The following is a 14,805-nucleotide window of genomic DNA, read 5'->3' on the forward strand; positions in this document are numbered from 1 at the left end:
CGGTAACACACGTTTGTTGCCTGGCGACAACATGGTGGATCTCAGCCACTCCATATGCCAGCCAGAGTTCTCCTTTGGCATCAACATGGCAGGGTTTGCAAGCCGCCATGGCAAAGATGAAGCAGAAAGCAGCCACTCCCGTGGCAAGGATAAAGAGGAGGCCGATCCCTGTGACCGGCCCCAAGATGATGACAGACGGTACCTGGCAGAGAAGGAAGTGAGAAGCGTGCGGTATCAACGTCCACTCTCCGAGCATCTCCTCAACAAATATGAGCAGCAGTACGACCGACGTCGGCGCTACGACGTAGATGATGAGAGAAATTGTCGGTCCGATGCAGAGGACAGGAGGTACCGTCAGCATGATAGAAACAGCGGAGGGTACAATTGTCACGCTAAAGGAAGGCCGAGGGGGCAGGATGACATGGGTCGGCACTGGGACTGTCCGTTTTTCAAACATTGCTGGGACTCAGGAATGAACCGATTGCCAACAATCGAGAACTGCCCAGGATGCAAACAAAGGAAGAAGGATGCCGCTAACATGTCCGTGTTCAAGCGTCTAGGGCCTCTCCCGCCTCGGAACAAGCATGCTGAGTCCGCTCGGGAGGAAGATCTCGAGGAACTGGAGGACGATGATGAAGAAGATAAATATCATCGGCCCGGGTGGTGCCCCGATGGGCTCGGCCGTTCCCGAAGCGAAGGGTTCAGCGTCCGCGTGGGTTAGAAGAAGGCTGAAAGGTTGTACCGCACGCGCTAAGGAAGACACGGCCTGATCCGGCCGCCAAAATTCGGCGAACCACTGGACGAAGAAGGTCGGCCACAAAGAAAAGAGTGGCGCCCCAAGCGAGAGGAAAGCCGATGATGACACGTCGGGCTGGCACAAATATGGTCTTCATTCTTCCAACGGAGTTTAGCGCTCCAAGATTGTATGAAGCACCTGTGGCGCAATTAGACTGCGGCCCACGGCCGGTCATCTTTGAGAAGCCAAAGGAAAGAAGTTACAGGCATCTGAAGGCCACTGTACTTGCGAGGTTACATCAATGGGCAGCCTGTCAACAAGATGTTGGTGGACACCGGAGCGGCGAGTTAACATTATGCCATACTCCATGCTACGTCGGTTGGGACGCTCCGGCTCGGATCCGATCAAGACCAACGTAACACCGAGCGATTTCAACGGCCAAGCGTCCGACGCACAAGGTGTTACGAATGTGGATCCGACCGTAGGGAGGAAAAGCTGTCCCTACGACGTTCTTTATCGTCGACGACAAGAGTCCCTACGCTGTCCTACTAGGGAGAGATTGGATCCACGCCAACTGTTGCATTCCATCCACGATGCACCAATGCCTGATACAGTGGGATGGAGATGAAGTAGAAGTCATCCACGCAGATGATTCAGTCGAAGTTTCAACAGCCGACATGGACGTTTGGGAGACATCAGGCCAAGAGCCACTCTCAGGCATCAATCTGGACGACTGCGAGTGCATCGACGTGACAAAGAACGGGGTTAGGCTGGTTTTATCCACAGGCCTGACTGTGTAACAAAGCAAACGTCGATGAACAAACGTGGCGAGGCTGATCCTTGTGATCGGCCCCAAAAATTTATGAAGGGACGTCACAAAACCTTCACCGAGCAAGCAAACGTGGAGGCCGATTCCAGCAATCGGCCAAAATTATCCTCACCATCCATTCTGCCTGGGTTCAACATGTTACCCAACCAGAGCCGATACCATCAATTCCCTTGACAGAATCGGCTCGGGGGGGCACCCAGGTGGATAGAACACGAGGATATGCAGTAGTAGTGTCTCATCCTTTGGCGGTGGGTATTGGAGTATGGGGGCCGATAATCGGCCGAAAATTCAAAAAAAAATTTAGCACAGCCGATGTGCAGACATCGACTTAAGGATCAATGGAGCAGGAACGTGACATCTTCTAGAACCAGGACTGCAGGATTGAGGATCGTAACCCTGACTAACGGCAAGGGCAGCATGAACGTGCAAGTCAGGATAGGGGTGAGCCTAACGAAGGGAGCATATCTCTTCTAAGACCAGGAGAACAGCCGATGACGGAGCCATCGGCTGTCACGTTTCGACTCAGTAACTGTCACTTCCAGGGGTTGTTGCGCCCAGAGTTTGGAGGGCGTCAGAAATGCAAGGACATCCTCACCGGAAGTTGCTGCAGCCTGCCGAAGATGATGAGCCGATCTGATCAGCCAGATGTGAGCTGGAGAAGCTCGGGGGGGCAGCGCACCCTGAAATTTCTTCGCTCTAAGGAACCGATTTTTGTTGGAATCGGCTGATGCTGCATTACGAGTTGGAAACCGAGGATAACCGACGTGGTCGGTTCACTGCTATTCTCGCCCCGACTGAAGCTTGGGGGGCAGCTTGCCCCGAAGGATCCTGTGCTACAGGAAGCCGATTTTGTTGGAATCGGCTGGCTCTGCATTGTGGCGTGAGGTCAATGGCGACCTGAGTGGCTATTTCGCTACCTTTCTCGCCTTGACTAAGGCTCGGAGGGCCACCAACTTGGGAGGTGCTCCGTTTTTAAGAGACGATTGGAGATTACCTCGGCTGTCACTGCATCATGATCTTCTCAGGGAGGAGCTGGGAAGGAAAAGCCGTCGTCTTGTACGAGGGATGGACCGTGCTGGTACTGCAAGAAAAGGAAGGAGACTGGTTTCTCAAATTGGCCGATGAACAGTCATCGGCTGCGGGACTGCAAAATACCACGGTCAAGAAAAAAAAACACGATAATCCGATTCGTTGCTATCGGTCTTGGTGTGGCAAGCGGAAGGAGGGAAATTGGATTAATGGAAGGAGAAATTGAGAGAACAATTCTCATTAATTCAAGGGAGCGGCTTTACAAGAAGAGCCGATGGCTCTCAAAAGAGGGATCTGGTGCCTAGTGCACTGCTACTGCTAGTCCTACTCTACTAGTCGTCGCTATCCTCATCATCGCCGTCGTCGAGGTCGTCGGCGCTGCTCCCAGGAAGCTCCTCGCCGCTGCTGCCCCAGCCGTCGGGCTGGAGCTTCCCCTCATCCTCGTCATCATCATCATCTTCGCTATCCGCCCGGCTGCGAAGCGCTTCGTTGGAGGATATTCGAGCGGAGGAGGAGGAATCATCTTCCTCCTCCTCATCTTCTTCTTCCTCGTCGTCATCGTCGTCCTCGCTGTCCGCCCACATGCGGGAGCGCTTCCTCGGCGGAAGCCTCGGCGGAGGGGAGGCCTTGGTCCTCTCCGTTTCTTCTTCTTTCTTCTCCTTGTCGAGAGGAGATGGGGTTCGCCGGAGCGGGGATCGTCCTCTCCCTTGTTCTTCGGCGACGAGTGGAGAGAGAGGCTTGAAGCGGAGGAGGAAGAGGAAGACATGGCTGCGGGGGAGAGGGTTTTTGGTTTGGTGAACAGAGCAGAGCAAGGGGATGGAGCGGTGAACCGTTTGGCAAAGATAAATAAAGAGAGTGGAGTGGAGATTTAATGCCATGGCGGTTCTCGAGGGTGTGATGCTGAAATTGTCAATTCATACAGAGAAGCCCGAGGAGGCGAGGCGTAATGATGAAAGATTCGCTGGCGGTTCCGCTACGCCACGACATGACCCGACGAAAGAAGAGCATAATGATTTTGGAAATATCATTTCCAAAACCAGGGGGGCATGTGTTATCACCAGAATTTGACCGAGTCAGAGGTGGGCCGCGATCAAGATGGACTTGAAGATATGTACATGGAAGAAATACGTGAATCGGCCTTTTATACCAAGTTGGGTTTAATTGCCCGTGTATCTGTAATATATTAGATCACATCTTAGTTTAGAAGTTAGAATCTTACCCGTGCACGGTTTGGTGCACGCCCACATTAGAAAGTCCGCTGGACTATAAATATGTATCTAGGGTTTATGGAATAAACAACAACCAACGTTCAACCACAAACAAATCTCGGCGCATCGCCAACTCCTTCGTTTCGAGGGTTTCTACCGGTAAGCACCATGCTGCCATCTTGCGATCTAGGCAGCGTAATGCCTATCCCCGTTGTTCATGCGTTGCTCGTACTGAAGCCTTTTTGATGGCGAGCAACGTAGTTATCTTAGATGTGTTAGGGTTAGCATTGTTCTTCATATTACATGCTTTCGTAGTGCAACCCTTGCATGTCTAGCCGCCCTTACACCTATCTTAGGTGTAGGGGCGACACCCGCTTGATCATAGTTTAGTAGATCCGATCCGTTACGGTTGCTCCTTGTTCATCAAGGATTAGTTTAACATCCGCAATAGTTAGGCCTTACAAAGGGTTGGAGGATCCGGCGGCGTGTAGGGTGGCGTTTGCTAGCCCTAGAAAGGATGTTCGGGGATCAACCTCGTGTTGGTTTTTAGGCCTGTCTAGGATCGAGCTTACGGTCACCGTGCGCGAGCGCGAGGCCCAATCGTGAGTAGGATGATCCGATTATGCGGTGAAAACCCCAAATCGTCGTAGATCTAATCGGCTTTATATTGATCAAGCGGGACCACCATATATTCGGACACCGTGTCCGAATCATGGGTGGATCGGCTCTTTGAGCCGATTCACGGGATAACTCGAGAGCCGATCGAGGCTCGTATTTAACGTTTACGTGTGTGCCCTGCAGGAAACTAAGCGAGGCATCATCCACACCTTCCTCGACCAGGTATAGGTCGGGTGGCACGCCCTGTGATAAACATCGGACGTGCGACCGGGGAGGCTTTGCGGGCCGTCGCTCTGAGGGACTGGGGCCAGCCGCAGCCCTAGTTGTTCCCGGCTCTACCGTGTTGACCGTCTCTGCCCGCCAGGGGGTTTCTGACGTCAACAGGGGGTGCTGGATAAAGTGAGAGGTTTACCTCGAGATTTCCTTCAGGAATGACCTTTTTCTCATGTACAAAAGTTTCAAGCTTCAGTCAAACTCTAGAATCCATGGAAATATGGAGGAGGAAGAGATGGGGCTACACCGACTTGCAGAACGGGTAGCTGGACGAGGGTTGGCTAAGAGGAAGTCGGTGCTGTGGTATTTATTTCCCGCGCTAGATTAGGTAGGACTAGCGCTTCCCGCGTGGGGTTATCTCTCGCTTTCCAGAAAATGTACACATAAGTGAGGTGATACTTTCCTTTTTAAACAAATGCTGGGACGGATAAGCGGACATCCGGATGCTATCTAGCCATGTCCTTTTAATACACAAGGATCAGCAGAGCTGAGGTGTTGCAATAACTTTTAGTGCCGATGGTTGCTAATAGATAGGTGGAATTTTCTTGGAAAAATGTTATAAAATGTTATGAGGGTAAAGTAGACTTTTCTCAAAATACCATCGCATTCGCATCTGTGTGGGCCGAATCTGGGTGAGCGGGCCGGCACTATTACCCGCTACAAGCTCCTGCTCTATACCACCGAACTGCTCCTATCGGCTTCCCATGTACGACCGCGCCGCCACGAGCCATCTCCGGATCTCCCACCACCGCGGCGCCGCTCCCCTTCGCCGGCCTCCACCAGATCACCGCCGCAACGTTCCCTCTGCCGGACTCCACCAGACCACCGCGGCGCCGGTCCCCTCCGCCGGCCTCACAGGAACACGTCCGCGCCGCTCACATCCGTCGCCCTCACCGGAACACGTCCGCGCCGCACGCCTCAGTAGGCCTTCACCAGACCACCGCCGCTCCCCCCCGCTCCGCTCCTTGAGCTCGCCTTTGAGCCGGCGGTGAGCCGGTGGCGAGCTCCTGCAGGCTGCTCCTCTCCTTCCGCGGTTCCTCCCCGTTCCCCGACTCCACCCTCAGCCCTCTGACCCTCTCAAGCAGCAGGCTAGTCAGCAGCCAGCAGCGAGGCACGGAGGCAGGCAGGCCGGCGGCAGCTCGCTTGTTTAGACCCCGACCCCCACTTTGCTCTCGAAGGCAGTATCATCAGCAGCACCCATCCAAGGTTCACTCCTGGTGCCATTGCCTTACTAAAGGTGATGCACAGATAACTAATGATTTGATTTGCTGCTCCATATTCATTGTGCACTTACTAAAAATCTAATTCTATCCCTTTTGGAACTTGGAGTTAGAACAGAGATCAACTTTGTCAGTTGGAGAGGCTTGGCGCTGCTTCGACATCCTCAGGAGAGCAAACAAGAAGGTAATCTGTTGTTCGTAGCTTCTACATATATTTTTCCGTGATTTGAAAAGATAGTATAAGGTATCCCCGTATTGGTGCCTTTCCAAAATGGCTAATTTACGTATCTGTGCATTTTAGATCGCCACGTGCTCGGCGCTGATTGCTGGAAGATGGCGCGGCACTGATTGGTGGAAGTTGTAACGGCGATCTGATATCTGACATTTGTCCGAATCCATTGTGAGTGCGTGGCTGCGTGTGTACCTTTTTTAGCCTCGTTGGAATGGAGTGCAACAAGGATGAGGCCCTTAGGGCGAAGGAAATTGCAGAGAAGAAGTTTGAGTCCCGGGACCTGCAAGGGGCCAAGAAATTCGCTCTCAAGGCCAGTACACTTTTTCCTGATCTTGAAGGCATTGTGCAGCTTATCACCATGTTGAATGTTTACCTTACCTCGGAGGTGAAGATTGCTGGCGAGAGGGACTGGTACTCTATCCTTTCCGTGGACACGTCGGCAGATGATGAAACTGTGAAGAAACAATACAGGAAGTTAATGCTCCAGCTCCATCCCGACAAGAACAAATCTGTGGGTGCTGATGGTGCATTCCAGTTTGTTAAAGAGGCATGGAATGTGCTGTCCGATAAAACCAAGAGAGCACTGTACGACCAAAAAAGGAAATTATTTGTACTACAGCAGAAGAAATCTCAATCAAATAAGACAAGTGTAGCTCCTGGTGCAGCCAATGGCTTCGATAATTTCACAGCAAAAGCACCCGCTTCCAGAGCAAAGGCAAACAAGCAAAAGACAGGATCAGCAACATCTGCAGTGCGGCAGCGCCCGCCTCCTCACCATCAGGCTCCTGCTCCACCTCCACCTCCAGCAACGCATCCTACATTTTGGACTTCATGCAACAAATGCAAGATGAATTTTGAATATCTCAAAGTGTATTTAAATCAAAATCTTCTCTGCCCTAGCTGCCGTGAGCCATTTCTAGCGAAAGAGGTGCCGGTGCCACCGACTGAGAATGTTCATGCAGTACGGGATTCAAACATCAGTGATGCAACTCAAGATGCGAGCACTAGCAGAAATTTCCAGTGGGGTTCGTTCTCAAGGGCAGCTGGTGCTGCTAGTGCTACTGCATCATCTGCTGCTGCTACTCAAGCTGCTAATATGGTTCATCAGACGTATGAGAAAGTTAAGAGAGAGAGGGAGGAGGCACAAGCAGCAGCAAGAAGGGAAGATGCTCTACAGAGGAAGCACAATCTTCTAAAAAGGAAAGCAAATATGGAGAATGTTAGCCATGGAATGGGTGCTGGTGCATCTGGAAAGAAGATGAAAACTGTGGGTAAAGAAACTGGAGTTGGTTCTTCCTCCTTTCTCTCAGGTCCATGGGCCAATTGTGTTAGAACACCAGGCTGTAATATACCATTTTCAACCAACAGTGAAACCTTTAAGTTTCAAGGTGTTAATGGTGTACCCAGTTGGAGACCCATACCTACTCGGATCAGCGTAACTAAGACTTTCTCTCAGCCAGATATCAGGAGAATTTTGATTGACAAGATGAAAAGCGATCTGAGGGAGAAGCTAGGGGAGATGAGAAGTAAACCATTCCAAGTTACTCTTGATGGAAAAGCGAGCAAAAAACACGTGGTTAACGGACATGTTGAGGGTAATGAAACTCTTGCATCAGATGATGGTACTACAAACAAAGATGTTTGCGCTGATCCAGAGGAGAATGGTTCTGCTAATAGCGCAGGTTCTGAAAACGAAGATGACGACCCTTTCTCTTATACTGTTCCTGATCCTGATTTCCATGATTTTGATAAGGATCGTACTGAGAAATCTTTTCAGACTGACCAAATTTGGGCTTCATATGATGACGAAGATGGTATGCCTCGTTATTACGCATATATTCAGAAACTTATTTCCGTGAATCCGTTTAAGGTCAAAATAAGTTATCTTGCATCAAGGACGAACAGTGAATTTGGACCGTTGAGTTGGGTTTCTTCTGGCTTCATAAAGACATGTGGTGATTTCTGGATTGGTAAATATGAAACTGTTGATATTATCAACATGTTTTCTCACCAGATTAAATTCGAGAAAGGTCCACGTGGGGTGGTCCAAATTTATCCACGGAAAGGTGATATCTGGGCTTTGTACCGAAATTGGTCCCCTGATTGGAATGAAGATACTCCTGATGATGTGCTTCATGTCTATGATCTGGTTGAGGTACTGGATGATTATGATAAAGACCATGGAATTTCTGTTATTCCCTTGATTAAGGTTACTGGATTGCGAACAGTTTTCCAGCATCATCAGGACCGTGATGCCATCAAGAGGGTCCCAAAAGAAGAGATGTTTCGGTTTTCACATCAGGTTCCTTTTTACAGGATGACAGGGGAAGAAGCTCCGAATGTCCCCAAAGATAGCTATGAGGTAGACCCAGCTGCTATTTCTAAGGAACTTCTTCAGGAGGCAGAGGGAACTTCTAAATGCTGATTAAAACAGTTGATGCTGACTCCATTATGCCTTTGTTGACCTGCTGTTTAGAATCTAATATTTGTCGACATTTGCTAGTTTCTATAGTTTCCTAGCTTCTGTTACTTTTGACAATTACCTTTTGGATACAATGATTGGTCTGGGGATAGCCATTCCTAAATCATCTTGTATGGCATCTGGGCAAGTAAGTGTCTTGTCATCTCAACAATGTTGCTGATAGTGTGAGTAAAAGACAGTCATCTTGTATGTCACAAAAGTATCTGATATGCAATGTTTGTTCTTGTCTAAAACTTGAAATGGCTGACACTGCTACTTTTTTGCTTGTCCGAGATTTTGGCCGGTTCTATTCAGGGAGAATCTTCTGTTCCTATCCCTTTATCCAATACATGATATTTCACATCTTCCATGTTGGGAATATAACGTGCACAATGTAAATCAGTTAACTTTATCTCCACCATTCAATTCTATCTCCATTAGTTATGTTTTTATGCGCAGGCCTCTTATTTAACCATTAGCTTCTGTATTTGTTTTCGTTCGTGGTCAAAGCGGTGATAGAACTGAGGAGTAGTTCCGGGATGGAGCCACGCGTCCCTCGCAGGCCTGGAGACGTTCTCTGTCAACTCTTCCCCAGCTCCCGTCCTCCTTTGTCCTTTCCCTCTCCGCTCAGGGCCACCGTGTTGAATGGCGGCATGGAGGAGATGGTCCCTGCTTGCCCTATTTTTCTCCTTTTCCTCGTCACTTGCCGCACCATCTCATGTTGCCATCCACTCCTCCACGCCTCTACCCCTCCTCCTTGAGGTTCAGCAAGAGGTTCGCTCCTCGACGACCCGGTCACTCGGTCAGCCAGGCCAGCGAGACCAGAACGGCCTCAACCTTGTGTTGTTTCGTTGGCCTCCGTCGCCGGCTTGCCGGATGCGGCTTCTCAGGACCTCACCGGCCGATCTGCGGTGTGACTGCGCCACGGCCAGCACCGCAGCGGGACCTCATCAGCCGATCCGCGGTGTGGTTGCGTGACGGCTAGCACCGCCGCCGTCTGCTCGGCCATCTATTCCGGATCTGAGCGTGGAGGATAGTGAAGGAAGAGGAAGCCGACCATGGCGGTTGGACTGAAGCGGCGAACACGGATGGAGGAGGTCCTGTATCTTTCCGTCGCGCTCGAGAACGATTCTCGGCGGCAACAGAAGACGAACATTCTTGGCCGTACGTGTCTACGTGAGTGGGCATGCAGGATGGATGACCTCAACGGGCAGCGCTCAGGCCTCCCTCCTCTTGCCACTATCCCTCCGGTGGAAGCCCGTCCTTGCCAACGCTAGCGCCACGGTCGCCTCTGGCTCTACAACTGCCGTGGCTCGACCCTCCGTGCAGGGCATCAGGAGAGTATGAGGCAATGTCCCAAGCTCGCCGTGCAGGGCATCAGGAGAGTATGAGGTAATGTCTGAAGCTTGCTGTTGCTCCCCGGCCCCTGGGCGTTGAATCTGACATGAGGACGAAGGTCACTCCAGATCGGAGAGAGGAGTCCATGGTGGACTGACGACCTTGCCAATGGCCTGGCTGTGTATTCTTGCTTTGCGCGATATCTGCTATGCTACATTCATCTGGTGAGTTTTGTTTGCTTCGTGTCTGCACTTTTTAGTGTTTCTAGCATGTGCAAACTTAGCTTGGTGATTTCAGACTTGGATAGAAAGAAAGTCTGGCTACTAACACTCTGGCAGTTGCATCAGGGTAGCCTGGCGTTCAACTCTACATTGTCAACAAGAGGCAAGGTGACATTGTTGGTGTTGCTATTCCGTGCTGCCGAGTTCACCAAGGTAAAATTCTACTTCTTGGTATTATTTTGCTTCATCTCTTCCTGTGCTCGACTTCACAAGATAAAAATTCAGTTGTCGCTGACATTGAACGAAAAAATTGTTTTACACAATAAACTTCAAAGAAATATGAACATAAAAGCATATTAATTACATTAACATGAATACATATATGATATACTATTTAATTTAGTCCATAGATGTTCATGGTTATATCTGAAGAACAGTACACATAATAACTGCTGTTTTGCTTTTGTGTTGTCCTCTTTATTTCTGCAGTCGCGAGTTTTCCTGTCTTGCCTATTGCAAGAGCTGTTGTGTATGGTTGCAAGCGGAAGCTCATTCAAAAGCTTGTGCCTCTATTAAGAGAGGTCTGCTCTGCATTTCTTATCTCTCTCTATGTAAGTATGTATAGTGATTTCCTCTGTTCTTTGTCAAATTAACATGGTTTTGGTTTGTTTGCAGGACGATTTCCAATTTCAGTTACCTTTGTTCCAAAAGTGTCTAATTTATTGAACTGGTACTATACACTTTCATCTGTTTGTTCATGCCTTTTCTTTTGGATTACTGATGTTTTTCCGGTTTCTTCGTTCCAGCTGAGACACCTTACGGTTGTTTTGTTGTTGTGTCGGGGTTACAAATGGCCGAAGATTACTTGATCGATAATGGCAATATAGGGCAGATGATATATCATATTTGACGAGCTCGTGGCCATGTAGTCTCATCTTATTTGTATTTCTATATTTTTAATATTGTATTTACGTCCACTGCAATATTACGTAACTGAATGACCTTCCCATTAAATAGAATTATCTGTCTGCAGTTATATGGAACTCTATTTTCTCACCTGACTTATGATGGAAATTACTCATGTATATTGGAGTTTAACTGACTGGTGCACTACTAATACAGATGGCTGGGTGAGTCTCCCTTTTTCTGTCTAAATGAGTTTATTAGAATATCCAATGAACTCTTTTAAATGGAAGTAGGATGCCTTCAAGTATGTGTAATGAATATTAATCAGTAGATAAGCCATGAACAGTCAAACCATTAGCAATGAGAACCCATGCCGCTCTCTTGAGCTTTGGCACTACCTGGATCCTTTACTTCCCCGTGCCGCTCGGCTTCCTCTGCAGGTGGGCTATCCTGGTGATGGGTGATGGGACCTGGAAGACAAGGTGTTCATGGTGATGGGTGTCGGCACTGCCGACACCCATCACCACTCGGCACCTCCGTTAGCTCAACTGTCGGATCACGTTCTCCATGATATGAACTACTCAACTTTGGTATTTTGCAGTTCAGGATCTCTACTTGGCGGTTTAGTTGAGTTCTGTTTTCATTGTTTTCGTGCAAACATGATCCAAGATAAAGCAAAGAGCGATAAATAATTTTTAGATGATATAAGATGGCTATGATAATATTTTTCTCGTGACTTACTCAACCTTGGCCTTTTGCAATTCAGGATCAGGCATCTACATTGTGGTTTAATTGTAGTTTCATCTGATTTTTTGGTGGGTTCACGAAGCAAGGGATGGTAACTAATTTTTAAATCATAGAGGAAGGCTATCACAAAAACTTAACTGGTAGTTGGTGGATACATGAAACGAGGCCTCTGGATAGGGAGAAAGGAGGCGAGGTGAACCAGCTGCTATCGTTGATCGTCCTGGCCATGTCCTCTTGCTCTACAGACATTTGTAGAAGTCTCATGTCATTGTGCAGTTCGATCGGATAGCAGCTCAGGATTAGTTGATCTCCAACCAGTTAGCGAGAAACAGTCATAGAAGTGTCATGTTATTTTGCAGTTTGATTTAAGAGCTGCTCGAGATAATTCCAGTAGGTATTGTCATGGTAGATAGTTGCTATCTCATCTGTTCAATGCCTCTACCACCCGGGTATGGCATATATTATGATTCAGGATTGTTTCGGTTTTTTAAAATTTGGTTATAATATAGGGACAATGTCAGCCGATTATAATATATATGACATTAGCTGAGCCCTATTCAGCCAATTATATGATAATGTTTTAATCTAAGTAAATCAAGTACAACTGTACCATTTGGTTTTTTGATTTTATGATTGGGATTTATGTGATTTTGCATTTCGACTTATGCTACACTGGGTCTCCAGTAGACGTTCTGTCTAAGGTTTAGCATGAAAGTATATTAATCGTTTGCCTTTATGAATCTGAACATTAGCATTTTAGTGGAAAGATACAGTCCAATTTAGAAATAGAAGACATAAATATTGTAACTGTTGTCTTTGTTACTGCATGATAATGATAATTTGCTTAGTGTGGTGCTCTATTTCTAAGTTACTTTCTTTTTCTCATCCAAGTTACTTTGTTAGTAATCTGTAGTTGAATTACTGTGGGCCTAGGTTGTCCTCTTTGGTCTGGATGGTTACAAACGTTGTGTGTAGTGTCAAAAATTGTGATAAAATATCTACCTAATATTTTCTGTTCAATATTCTTGCTATAGCACTAGATTCCACGGAAACGAGAAATATAGTGTACCGAGAGGTGCTCGATTGTCTGTAGGCGCTGCTTCTTACAACCATGTGTTTTAATGTAGATACTTTCAGCTTTAATTCTCTTGCGTTTTTCAGTAAATGTGCATTTAATTTCTTATGCCCTTCTATTCTTTACGTATGCCATTTCAATTTAGCAACTAATGTTTTCTGTTCATATCCATTTTGTTTTTGTGCTTAGGTTTCCCTTTATGATGAAGCTATTGGTGCTACCATGGATGGATCTCCTCCTGTTTAGATACTGCTTTGGTGACATCTTAGATTCTACTTGCCTCTGTTATTTCTATTAAATTGCACAAGTTCAGACTTGACCATACAAGGTGAATTGCAGGTTCAAGGTGATATACAGTGAACCATCTGAAGAAAAGGCAGTTCCTGTTGAGAGTTGGTTCAAAAGCTATGTGCATAAGCTCGAGACCTCAAGTCGCTTAATGAATACAGCCAGTGCTTAGTTTCGTGTATATTTTTAGGCAGTGCAAGAAGTACATAGCCACTCTTTTGTTTTATGTACATTTCACGTGATGACATGTGACTTCTTCCGACTCTTTGTTTCATATTGCCTGTTATCTTACTTAACTTGCGGTACCCAAGTATATGAAGAGTGCCCTATCTGCGGTACGCAAGTATATGAAAAGTTTGCTGTTTATGTTTGCTCTTTTTTTCTCATTATCATTGTTGTTGTGAGCACGCAACAATGCATTGTGCAGCTAGGGTTCGGTTCAGTAAATCTGCACCGCACGGTTGCAACCTCTCAAGACGGCTCTCATTTAAACTCCGCGCTTCAGTAGCCCGTCAAAACGACTGCAGAGAGCAGTTATTCAGCTCCACGATGTCCTATAGACACACGGGCGCGGTGTGCGCCGCTCCACACTTCCTAGTACTACCTGAAAACTATAGGCAATATAGAATGGAAATAAGGTGTCCTCGTTTTACGTGCTTTTTTGTTTGACTAAGAATTACTTAAACTAGATAAAGATTATTTGTATGACATTAATATTATTAAAAAGTATTTTTCAATACGCACCCAATGATACTAATCACATACTCCCTTCGTTCCATTCTATATTGCCTATAGTTTTTTTGGCACGAAAATTAGCACAAGAGTGTTCTTTACACAAGACCCCCTAGATTAACGATTTGAGATCAGAGTAAAATGAGGGAAATCGGTAACTTCCTAAATTAACATAACAAATCCCACAAATCTCTCTGGTTGACTCTCCATAATAGTGCAGCCAGGTTGTATTAAGGAAATAAAAACATTGCTTCCTAAATCTAAGGAATCGTTGGGGTCATGCATTAGGAATCTCAATTAATTGTTTCCTTTTTGTATGGATTTATTTTCACGCATGTCGTGTGGGAGCTAATCGGTAGAGGGGGTAATTGAAAAAGAGCTAAGCTACAACCTTATATTCTGAAACAAATACCAAAAATCTATAGGCATTATAGAAAGGAACGGAGGGAGTATAATATAATCAAGATTTCATTGCTCAATTTTTATGGTCAAAGTTCATCTTGAAATACGTGTGCATCTTATTCCTTGAAACGGAGGTAGTACCATTTAGCAGGTTACCATTATGGGTGGTTCTGGTGGGTACTCCACCAACACACTATTTCAGGTGGCTGAATGGGGTATTCTTTTGTCCTTGGTTGTCTGCGAAGCTTTTTTTTTTCTTCTGTAGTTCTTTTGATCCCCCACTGTTAACCAAATCCTGAACGGCATTAACGTTTGGGTATATGAAGAAAGCTTTTTGCAGAATACCAGCTGTTTGTTTTCAGGTACGTTGATTGTCCACCTAATGTTTACCTAGCTTTTCAAGGTAAATTATGAAGTAGAGTGAAAATATATTGAAAGTATGCATCTCTCCTCTTTAATTTTTTCACCTTCAATGAGCTAACTGCATGTA

The 14,805-nt window shown here is 46.9% G+C and overlaps 1 protein-coding gene and 2 long non-coding RNA genes across 10 annotated transcripts; all 3 read left to right on the forward strand.

The window, feature by feature from the left end:
* The first annotated feature begins 5,518 nt into the window (after window positions 1-5,518).
* LOC124684581 lies at window positions 5,519-8,860 on the forward strand. Of its 6 annotated transcripts, none has more exons than XM_047218886.1 (3): window positions 5,519-5,930; window positions 6,023-6,097; window positions 6,215-8,860. In XM_047218886.1, the coding sequence occupies exon 3, from the start codon at window positions 6,357-6,359 to the stop codon at window positions 8,568-8,570; it is 2,214 nt and encodes a 737-aa protein (XP_047074842.1). In that variant the 5' UTR covers window positions 5,519-5,930; window positions 6,023-6,097; window positions 6,215-6,356; the 3' UTR covers window positions 8,571-8,860. The 6 variants fall into 6 exon arrangements, with proteins under 6 accessions (XP_047074842.1, XP_047074825.1, XP_047074819.1 ...); XM_047218869.1 differs by having other exon boundaries at window positions 6,027-6,097; XM_047218863.1 differs by having other exon boundaries at window positions 6,032-6,097.
* An 895-nt stretch (window positions 8,861-9,755) lies between these two features.
* On the forward strand, window positions 9,756-11,627 carry LOC124682720. 3 transcript variants are annotated; one of them, XR_006996397.1, is made up of 5 exons: window positions 9,756-10,168; window positions 10,292-10,378; window positions 10,655-10,746; window positions 10,841-10,895; window positions 10,972-11,627. It is a non-coding gene; the product is annotated as an uncharacterized LOC124682720 (long non-coding RNA). The 3 variants fall into 3 exon arrangements; XR_006996396.1 differs by having other exon boundaries at window positions 10,841-11,295; window positions 11,512-11,626; XR_006996395.1 differs by having other exon boundaries at window positions 10,841-11,627.
* Window positions 11,628-11,649: 22 nt separating this feature from the next.
* Window positions 11,650-13,473, forward strand: LOC124682721. The gene is made up of 2 exons (XR_006996398.1): window positions 11,650-13,150; window positions 13,233-13,473. It is a non-coding gene; the product is annotated as an uncharacterized LOC124682721 (long non-coding RNA).
* Window positions 13,474-14,805: the final 1,332 nt, after the last annotated feature.

Source organism: Lolium rigidum, chromosome 1 (assembly GCF_022539505.1).
Source record: "Lolium rigidum isolate FL_2022 chromosome 1, APGP_CSIRO_Lrig_0.1, whole genome shotgun sequence".
Lineage (NCBI taxonomy): Eukaryota > Viridiplantae > Streptophyta > Magnoliopsida > Poales > Poaceae > Lolium > Lolium rigidum.